Source organism: Gavialis gangeticus, unplaced genomic scaffold (genome assembly GCF_001723915.1).
Source record: "Gavialis gangeticus isolate Ggan-Ray unplaced genomic scaffold, GavGan_comp1, whole genome shotgun sequence".
Taxonomy (NCBI): domain Eukaryota; kingdom Metazoa; phylum Chordata; order Crocodylia; family Gavialidae; genus Gavialis; species Gavialis gangeticus.
The window spans coordinates 54,793,876-54,805,208 of NW_017729029.1; the positions used below are offsets into that span (position 1 = coordinate 54,793,876).

Consider the following 11,333-nt stretch of genomic DNA (forward strand, 5'->3'; position numbering starts at 1 on the left):
GGGACCTGAACCTGTTCAGCCTCCACAAGAGAAGGCTGAGGGGGGATCTAGTGGCCTGTTACAAACTAGTCAGGGGGGACTAGCAGGTATTGGGGGAGTCCCTGTTCCCCTGAGCGCTACCAGGAGTGACTAGGAATAACGGTCACAAGCTGGCAGAGGGGAGATTTAGACTAGATATCAGGAGGCGATACTTCACAGTCGGGGCGGCTAGGATCTGGAACCAACTTCCAAGAGAAGTGGTGCTGGCTCCTACCCTGGGGGTCTTTAAGAGGAGGCTGGATGAACACCTTGGTGGGGTCGTTTGAGCGCAGTACTCTTTCCTGCCACAGCAGAGGGTCGGACTCAATGATCTGCTCAGGTCCCTTCCAACCCTACAAACTATGAAACTATGGATCGGGGGCTCAGGGCAATTGCCACTTTAGAGTTGATCCAGTGGAGAGAGGCTGCCTATCTGCCTGTCTCTCCCCTAGCCCCACTTCCTTCCCTCCGTCTCCAGTGCTATCTTCAGGATGGGAGGGGAGGCTCCGTCTGGGGTTTGCCCAGCCTGTGCTGGAGGATGGGGTGGGTCGATAGGAGTGCAGGCTGGGCAAACCCCAGACGGAGTTTCCTCCCCTCCCTTCCCCCTCTCCCATCCTGAAGACAGCACCGGGGGCAGGGCTGGGCTGATGAAGCCCTGCGCTGCTCCCTGGCAGGGACAAACAAAGTTAATGAAGGCGCTCCGCTTCAGACACCTTCATCTGATCCCTCATTATATGAGGATGAATTTGTCCCACAATTGGGCACTTGTCAAGCACTCTACAGCCATGCACTTCTGTCAGGGTGCAGCTGTGGAGCACTTTCAAGGGGCTGATCATGAGACAAAGATGGCTTCTGTCTGCACCCAGCAACTGTTTCCTACAGTTGATGAGGCTCTTGCATGTGTGTAGATCTGGCAGCCACATGCGTGCTGGTGTTTTAGGACATAAGAAGTAAGTGTAAAAGAAATGAAGAAACCAGAAGCAGCATCCTAAGGTGTAGGCAGAGGTCAAAGCAGGATAAGCACAAGATTTTTTGCATTTGTCTTCTCTGAATCCTTCCTTGGGCCTTTTCATATTGCCAAGGAATTGCTTTAGTGGAAGAAATCTTATGGAAGTGAAGTTACCTCATGTCATGTACTGCAGCAGCTTTTTCACACACACAGCAGCACACCTGCCAAAACACCATTTGTAGCAGCTAAGACACGCTGTTCTTCAAGCCCAGACTAATTTTGGTGGCCTTTAGATTCTTTCTTTGTAAAATTTGGGAAACGTGAGAATCCCACAGTGGAATAATCTATGCATGTTTTTTTGGGGGGGGGTTAAAGTGCAGTTTGGCTGATTTTAAAAGGCTGGACACTAGTTAGTTTTTCTTTCACTCAAAAATGGTTTTGAGAGCGCTATCAGTATTGCTCTGAAGAGTGGAGCTCTTCATTTCCCGTATTGGTAAAAATGCTTTCAGTAACGAGACAGCCTTTGGTTATGTAAATACCATGGGCAACTTTTTTAGGATCTTCTCCTGGGCAGAGATCTACTGGCTGCCGGAGCTGAGCGTTTTGAGCATACAGGGGTGGGATTTTCATTAGCACTTGATCCAGCTGTACTCCCATTAACATGAAGTCTCACCGCAGTTGTCTGTGGCAGCAGGTCGGCCTTTTGAAAATCGCACCAAGAGGCTTTTATACAGTGATCTTCTCTCTTTTTTCTTTTTTTTTTTAACACAGCTGTCTTTCACCTCCCTTGCACACAATGAGTCTTACTCAGGCCCAGGCTCACTCAGGCCAAGCTGCCCTCTGCTTCCAGAAGATCTTTGCCTGAAGGGGGGATGGGGAGAGGGCAGAATTTAGCCCACGGCTAGGATTTTCTTCTGCAAAATAATCAATTAAACGAAGAAAGAAAAGCATGGGGAAGCCCCGCCTGCAGGAACTGGCACTAAAACATTGTCAGTCTTGCTACAGCCAACAAACCATAGTCCCTTTGATCAGTGTACTCTGGGGAATGGTTGGGGAAAGAAAAGAGGGAGGGGTTGATGTATCCGGGAGATTTTTTGCAACTGCCTCTGAATCTGCTTTTGGCTATATGTGTTGGGAAGCAATTTGCACGGTGGGGATGGGCGCTTAAGGTGCTGCTCTGCTGCAGGCACTATGTCTTGGTCTGTGCCAGGGAGGGAGTATATTGTATTGGAGATGGAAAAGGAGGAGCTGCTGCCGTCCAACAATCCCAGCACCAGCAACGGGATCTTTGGTCCGCTGGAGGCAGAAGTGAAGAGAAGAAGGGCTTGAAACAGAAGGAAGAAAAAGAGTAGCTAGAAGGCAGGAAGGGAAGGTGAGGAGTCTGGATACGGTGTGGGGTGAAGTGGATCTGATGCAGATGTGGCCTATGGAGTGGTTGGACGAGATGGATTTCCTGGGCCTCGCATCCACTGATTCTCGACGGTGCCGTGACGGGGGAGAGAAGGAGAAAAGGAGAGGAAAGAAAAGACTGGGGGCACCATGGACGACCTGATGGGGTACTGGATGGGGAGGATGAGGAAAGCAGGAGAAAAGAAGGGGTGAAAGCAAGGGAGATGTGAAACCTGGGGGGGGGCTAGACCCGCTGATCTACAAGGTCCCTTCCAGCCCCTAACAGTCTGTGAATCGAGGCAAATATCGAGCGTCACGGGAAGCAAGTGAAACCTGGCAGCGAGAGCAGGGAGTGAAGAAAGCAGGAAGAAAATCGTGTGTGTGGTGGGGGGGTGGGCGAGTGGAAGAGGAAAGGGATGGACGTGGGGAAGGAAAAGGATCTGATGCAGCAAAATAACACCCGCCTTCATCCCAACCCTGACACGGACCGATTTTTATTCTAATTGCTCATTTTCCTGAACGAGGCTTCAATTACCTGAGTTTTGTGCCTGGGCGGTGCATCCAGATGCCACGTGAGGGTGTGCAGATGGGCACCGATGCCTGCTGAACGGGCTTGTGCCGAAAGTCTGAAAGCAGGAGCGGAGTACCCTGTGCCGGCGCTCCCGTGGGGTCAGTTATTCTCTTTTCCAGGATGCACGGCTTCCTCTGCCCTAGCTACCAGCTTGTGTGCAGGATTCATCATGTTAGTCCTGCAGCAGGGGTGAAGTGTCAGTTTTTCAATCAAACCAATGGCGATTAACCGCCCAAGACCAATCCTAAAAGGTACTGACCACCACTTGCAGGGATAACGGTTGTAGCCCTGTCGGTCTAAAAGCAAAAGTAGTCAATGTGGTCGAGGCGCTATCTTTTATTAGACCAACTAGATAACTCAAGAATTTTTTTGCAACTATCTAGTTGGTCTAATAAAAGATATCACCTCTGCCACGCTGACTGCTGGCCACTTGCACGCATGTTCCCCTGGGATCAGCGCTAAGCACCAGTCAGCGTCTGGCCTGTGAAATGCAGAGGGGACACAGGGAGAGTGCTGCGCAATAGCAGCAAGAGCACCGAAGCCCTTTCTTTAACCGGGATGATGCTGTTTGCTCAGTACTAATGAATATGCATAGCTCAGCAGAGGCAGCCTACCTAAATCTTTGATTAACTGATACCTTTTAAACGCAACCTTGTAAACTTAATGAGCAAAGAGACAACCTACTTTAACGAAACATTTGGCACAGTATGCCTGGCCGTTATTTATTTATTTTCAGACTCTCAAACTCAGAGAGCTGGACTTAGATTGCAAGACTGACCTCTAGCGTAAAACCTCTGCTATCGCTGTGGTTGCTACTCAGCAGCCATTCAGCGTCTCCACGTGTTTCCAGGGCTCCCTGAGCTCCTGTGGCTCAATGCTTCCAGCGCTACCAGAATTGCCCCAGAGTCTCGAGGACCCCGACTACGCGCCGGCGTGTCCCTGGATGCTGTCTGTCCTTGCTGATTGTCAAAGAGTGCCCTTGTAAGAGACAGAGGGAAAAATGGCATTCTTTGCAAATGAGCGAGATCCCACCATGCAGAGATTGGTTTTTTGTGAATTAAGGTTGTTGTCGCCCTCAGCATTGGCATTGGGGCTAAATTGGAGGCGAGCGCTGAGTCTCACGTCTCTCCTTATCCAGCGTGTCCTTCTGAAGAAACTATGTTGCTTACTTCAGGGCTGTATACAATTTGGCACACCTTGCCAGAGGAATTTAAATCAGTCTCTTTTTTGGCCGGTTCCTTGCATTTTTAAAACACGTTGCAGAAATAGAAGAGGTGGCCGGGGACGCGATGGGCCTGCCTCGCAAATCTCGCGACTCGGAGAGGCAGAGCTTGGAAGTATTGCTATGGATGCGCGCTCAAGAATCCGACTTTCGCCTCCTCCATCTTTAATTACACGCTCAAGCAATGGACATATAGGAAGCAACAGAATATCCCACGTCAGCTGAGGGAGATGCTCGTTGGCAACTATCAGCTCACATTTGCATCACTATAAATTGTGGCTTACTTAATCGGTGAGAGAGACCTGGAATGACAGAGTGATTCTGCAGCAGCACATGCCTCTGTCCTCCTACCCGTGCACAGCGCCCCTTCCTGGCAGACAGCAGGGGAAAGGTGTTAGTCCATCATATGAATGGCCTCCTGTGTCTGCAGATGCAAAGCCAGGTAATGAAGCGTACCAAATTAACTTGACACTGCCTGTCACAAGGCAAGGTATCCCCTTTCTGCATTTTGCAGGCTGTCCTCTTCCACCTTCTCCCTGGTAGCTAGTTTGGCACCTTTACTCTACCACCTTGTGAGAAGGAAAAATGCCAAGGAAGCAGATGAGCCTGAGCGCAGGTATGCCGGAGAACCGTTCTGTGCAGCCAACCAGTACACGATTCTTGGCCAAGAACATGCCTGGAGTAGCGTATGCATTTCCAAGCAGGGTAGACAGGGATGCCATTTATTTCCCAGGCCAGCTCACCTCTTTGAAAAGCTCTGCTTTGTTTCTGCTGGCTTTGCAGGGGTTTTCATGCCTAAGGAGTAGGGGTTCATGATGCATCCACATGGTCTATGCACTGCTAGGAAGGAAGCACCTGTGGATTTCATGGGGAAAATACGGTTTTCCAGCCAAAGAAAGTTTCCTGCAAAACAGGTGCAGGTGCAGAGAGCAGAGTGTGAACTTCCACAGCTCTTCTGCTGACTCGGGGCCAAAGCACGATTTTGTCATTTCAGCTGCCTCAGTTTGTTGAGATAGCAGGCACTGTGCAAACAGCCACATCACACGATTGCTGAAGGAAACACGCCTTCCCTACCCCACTTTAAATCAAGTTTATTTGCTTATAAAGCACCTTTCCAGGGACAGCACACATGACAGGCCTCGTCAGGGAAAGGCTCAGATGCTTATTGATTGGTGGCTTGGAATAGTCCATAGAAATGGCAGCTGAGCCGTCATCACAGAGCTCTGTGTTTTCCAACATGAGTACCAGGAGCATCTCACCCACTGGCATCCAAAGAAATGTAGCCTGCTTTATCAGAGGCAGTCAGCATCCTTAACCCTGTTCATGGGCAATCTCCTTTTGCTATATCTAGGGCTCTCATCTTCTTGCTTGTGGGCGGTGTTGCAGTAGGGTTACTTAGCTTGCAAGGGGAGACAGAGCCCTACCCTTTCCACAGATGTTAAAGAAGCGGCCCACACATGCACATTAATTCAGCTGTCACAAAGGACTGATTACAATACTCGATTGAGCTTCTTGAAACATATGTGAACCAAGTGTTATTATTTCTATGCTGGGGTCAGTAAACAGAAGCAAAGCAGCCTGGAGTGGTGATTTAAAGGAGCTGTCGTTACACATTTCACAGAATCCAGACTTGAACCCAGGCACCCTTGATCGCCCTTCCCGCTGCAAGAAGTCAATCAGAAAATGAGAGAGACTGGAAAGGAGTCGGTGGTGGCACAGTTACATACTTGTATTCTTCTGACCAGTCACTTCATTGTGCCAATGACAGTAGGGTTGTGCTTGGACCAGTTGGCAGCCTCCACTTCTGAGAAGCTGCAGCAGCAATCAAGTCCACCGTCAGATCTGATGCATGGAATAGAACGAATATTGCAGAATTTGGAAAACCCAGTGTTTTTATATAACTGCTGAGTTTTTAACCAGATGAGAATAAGAAAGAGCCTCACTGATGTTAGTCACCTTTGGATGAGGTATTTTAGGCAGAGAAACACAGGACTAGGAAGGGCCTCCCTCAGGTCCAGCCCATTGCGGACAATTTTGGTCCAAAAGGATCCAGAAGATTGTCTGACCCCTCCCACAAACACAGGTAAAAAGCACTGTAGGGACAACCCCCTGAAGCCTGCAGGCAAAGGACAGGAGAGGCAATGCTTGTCACTGCAGTAGCCGGAATTTGTTAGGTTGGTATATGCTCATGTAATCCTCGGAAAAGGAGAAAGACAGGGAAAAAACAAGCCCATAGTCCTTGAGAGAGAGGTAAGTCCTGTCCATCGCAGGAAAAGGTCATGAACACAAGTTAGCCAGGAAGGAGTGTGAGTTGTCTATGAGTGCAAGTGCCAACCCAGTGCAAAGTGGTGGAAAATAATCTACAATAATACACCGTAATAAAGCAAATGTAGAGATAATCAAGGTTTCTTAATAGACCCTCTGAAAGATTACATGGGCATGGGTTAGATCCTATCACCTGCGTGCGTACTAATCTCCATGGCGTTGATCTAGCTGTGCTACATCTCAGTTTTAAAGGGTCAAACTCTTGGTTGTTTTAAGCATCATCTGGTTGATGTTTGCCAGGGGTCACACTTAAGGTGGCACACAATAGACTTCACTTGTCCATAGTATGTCAAACCGGCAACAAGCAGGTTCAAAAACCTGTAGGGCTGAATTCTGTTGTAAGATCACTCCTAGTCCATAGGCAAGACAGCACCTGAACTCCTTCAGATTTTTGCTTTGGTAAAGATCCATGGGATTTGGCTAATTGTTTTTCATTCAAATTATCTTCTGGTTCAAACCAAATAAGTGCAAGAGGAAATGCTAAAACGCATGACAGAATTTGTGTAAATTTATTGTGAAAATGGTGGTAGGAAAATTCCTAATGAGATTTATCTGCAAAAGTCCTTCTTATTGCCAGCGATTGTGTTTTATCAGCTGGGAGTTTTCAACAAGCATGTCTGATTGACAGTGGTTGGGGGGGTGCTGAAGAAGAAACTTCGGTTTGGACCCTGAGGCTTTAATATAGCAAGGTGACCCCAACAAAAGAGGAGAATTAATGGTCTTCTGTTTTCCCTGCTCTCTTTCCTTGTTGCTACTTAAAATATTCCATTAAATGTTGATTCATTAGCTAATTATTCCCTGCGTTTGAAACAAAATATATAACAAAAATATATAACAAAAATGAAAAATTGATCTGATTAAAATGAAAATCATTTACAGCTGAGACAGTTACAGGATACTACCTTTTTTTTTCTCGAACTTTGATGTTTTTACTTAAGGAGATGTTTTAATAACAAGGTATTTAAAGCTCAACTTTTTGTGTAAAACATAATACAAGCTGCTTTGTGAAAAGTGCTGGACATTGACCTGCACGCATCGCAAGAGTTGTAAAATGTGTATTCACTTTATCCGGCTGTCTGAGACTTGTAGCTCAGTACATAACACCATAGCTGGCTACCCCCAGGCACGACAAGGGGTACTTGTAGATCATGGTATCTCCTGATCCAGCAATGGTAGATGATGTGGACTGCTATGAAACATACCTTTCTTCTAGAAAGAAGTTGGTTACATTTTCCAGAAGGCCAATAGATCTGCAGTCACCTTTCTATCAACAGTGAATAACCTCACTCCATCACTAAGGTTTGGGAACATAAGAATCAGGGCGTCTCAGACCATTTAGGCAACCATTGGCCCAGTGAGTCCTAAAACTCATATACTCCAGGCCCTGACATATAGCAACAAGGCATAAAACCAGACACCAAGAATCCTTTAGAGCATGCCAGAAGCCAGGGTTTCCATATTGTTCTTCTTATAAAGACTTCTTTTTACTGCACTATTTTCTAATCCAGGGCTGTAAGAGTTTAGCTAGGACAGTAGAGCAGAATCCTGAGAGTGATAGCACCTGGAGACCCCCAGCAGAATAAAAGCAGAATTACTCCCTGTGGGCACAAAGCTGTATGAAATACTGCACAGGCCTGCCAGACAGGTTTTTGCCTAAGTGTGGAGAACCACTGAATGAATAGAAGCTTGCAGAATGTATTTCCTCACTCATATATATAGATACACACACATATATACACATACACACACACATATATGTGTATATATAGCTATATATATAGATATATATACACGTGTGTGTGTGTGTATTTGTCTCCTCTTATATAGATTTGTTAAGGCTGGGAAAGGTAAGTTGTTCCATCAAGTGAGTTCACTTGTACCTCTTCTGAAACATCTGATGCTATCAGCATCAAAGACAGGATGCTAGATTAGACGGCATGCTGGTTTGATCTGGTATGGCCCTCCGGATGCTGTTAATTGAATGCAGTTCACAGGTGCTGCTTCTTTTCTGAACCAAACTCTGCCATTCATGAGAAATGTTTGTCCTTCTTTGTTTTGTCATGTAGCAAAGCTGTGAAATTCAGCTGTACCTTGCAAATTCAGACTCTATAATCTGTCAAGGTAAAGAATGTCTACTCCATATGCATATATTATGCATGTTAAACATGCACAAGCTACTGTACCCACAGCTATTTTATTTTTTAGTTTTCCTTTTTTTTTTTACAGACATGTTCTTTTATTTCTTCCAACCCAGTGAAGCACTTCAGGATATTTACAGAAACTGCAGACATGATTTCAGAAGATTTTTTGTTTTTCTTTTGTTGTGGCAGAAGTCTGCTGGTTTGAACAAAAAAAAAAAAATTCTGCAATCTGTTTTTTTTTTTCTGTACTACTTAATGCTCAGCATGATTTGCCACATAAAGGCTATATACTTCCATTTTCAATAGGCCACATGTACACTTTTCCTGTTTTGCATTGCTATAATTGTCTTTTTCCATTAAAGTCAAGCATGGACAGAAGAACCACATGCTAGGAATCACTAACAGGTATTTTAATAGACATGTATCTTGGCTTAGAGGTAAATAGCACAATAAGAGCTCACACCTGGCAGTCGCCGTGCAGAGCACACGCAACATGTAAATAGCCAGAGGGCCAAATTCTCACTCCCACCAAAGGCAGCCACTCAGGACCACACAGAATTGGTTCCTGTGTGAACATGGAGAATAGTTCAGTCAATCTGATGGAACCATGTCCCATGATTACTGTGTTGCAGCAAGTGATATATTTGGATATAAACTGTCTGACTATTCATTTATCGATGCAGCATCGATCTTTGTTATGACATGAATTTGCATTGTAGGGGTATGCACATGCATGTAGCTATCCAACCTATGTATCTGCCTGTATAATCGGAAGGGATCAGCATGTGCCGTTTATAACCGCAATAATAGCAATGTTCAGAGGGAAGACCAACAGTTTTCATGAAAGATTGGTTTCCTTTTCCTTTTTTCTCTCACTGGTGCCTAGAGATGCCCTTGTTTTATTCAAGCTCAAGGTTCAAAACTTCCTCTTCCACACCAGATCCTACCATTTCAGATTGACTAGCGATTCTGAAATGATCTAAGAGAACCTGGTTCTTCAATAGCAGGAAGGAGCAGTTTGCGTTCTGGAAATCAGGTTCCCTTGAGGCATCTCCAGTTGGGCACTAACGAGGTGTTTCTGAAAATGGAGGCCCATCCTATTTCAGCATAAGAACTGCCTCATCCTAAAGGGACTGGGTATATAATTCATCTAAATATACAGTAGTCCATTTTCTGGACTCTCCAAGCTTGCTCCAACTCCTATTGAAATCAGTGGGAGTCATCCTGCTGCCATCAGATGAGGCTTCTGTTGCCTATCTTCCTCCTTTGCACAGATAGTTACTGCCAGAGAGTTTTTAGCAACACGAGCCAGCTGTGCTGGGGTGATATATGCAAATAGAAATTGCTCCAGCAGCTATATTTACATAGTCAGGGAATGGGCAAGGATCTCCTACATTTGCCGGCTTGGTGTTCTTTTTTTTCCCTTTCTCCTAGAGGCAGGCAACCATCTGGCCGGGTAAATCAAGCCCTGAATAATCCTTTTGACTAGCAAACATAGCAGAAGTCCTGTCCAAATGAAATTTATCTACATGCTGATTTTTTGCAGGGAAAAGTCAGCGTAGTTACTATCTCTATTTCTTTCCTTTAGTTTGGAAAGCAGTAAGAAGATTATTTACTCTTAGTTAATCAGTCATTTGAGTTTCAATCATATTCCAGTCCTACAATAGGAACATTACTACTGTTTGTTGCACTTTGCAATAACTTTTTATTCAAGGATCTTTAACTGCTTCATGAACCGTTCCTGGCAAATTAATTAAACTCCCATAGGATTTGGGAGGTAAAGGGCCTATTTTACAGGTAGGTGGACAGAAGTCCAAAGGCTTAGTGACGTTCCTGCTGCCTCACCGTATTGTCTGATCTCGGGTTGGAGCCCAGGAAACAGGCCTCCTAGAAGAACATTGCTTCCCATTACCACCATTTTCACTGGTTGCCATCTCATTATTCACATGATATCCTGGAAAGGTTTAAATGATAAATAGTCCAAGAATTATATATTGGATTTTTATATTGTAAGCCATGTATTTCTTTCTTCCCAGATTTCAAAGCTATTTACTCTTATTTTTAACGTGAGGGGAATCTTACAAAATGGAGTTTTCACAGTGTTTCTTTTTCATCAACAAGTATACTAATTGGTCTTTCCAACTTTCTGTATCTTATCTTCAGGTAACCCACTTACCATTCCCTGCAAAGCGTTCTTTGGATTCAGTGGAGAATCACGCCCTGTGATCTACTGGATGAAAGGAGAAAAATTCATTGAAGAACTCGAAGGTCACATTAGAGAAGGTGAAGCCAGGTACGCTTTGAGGAATTCCCTTTGCTCTTAAGAAAATGGCATGTCCCAAAAGGGAGTGGTTAACCGGGTTTTAATTTGAACTGAAAATGATTTCCTTGTCTAAAAAGTGATGGATGATTTGGAACCAGCGCGACATGAGCTCATCCCCCTACTTACTTCTCAATAAATACTAAAGATACAGTGGGTCTCCATGTGCCTGAGGATATGTCACCAAACTCCCCAGGCTACTCTAGACATGCCTTCCTATGGTCTTGTTGCCCTGTGGGGTCAGGCTAACTCTCAGGATCTCAATATTGTGCTGTTAGACAGGAGGGTGTGACACAATTGCACATATACAAACACACAAATCAATTAGGTGCATACACACACACACTACCAGCTCAGGCACATACACATCCAAACCAGCCTAGGCACATGTATACCTA

The 11,333-nt window shown here is 45.4% G+C and overlaps 1 protein-coding gene across 1 annotated transcript in view; it reads left to right on the forward strand.

Moving 5' to 3' along the window:
* The window catches only part of IL1RAPL2 (interleukin 1 receptor accessory protein like 2), a 705,019-nt gene that overhangs the window by 656,479 nt on the left and 37,207 nt on the right, over nucleotides 1-11,333 (forward strand). Inside the window, exon 6 of the mRNA XM_019521625.1 lies at nucleotides 10,779-10,908. Coding sequence (XP_019377170.1) covers nucleotides 10,779-10,908 — 130 coding nt within the window. The remainder of the gene's footprint in view (nucleotides 1-10,778; nucleotides 10,909-11,333) is intronic.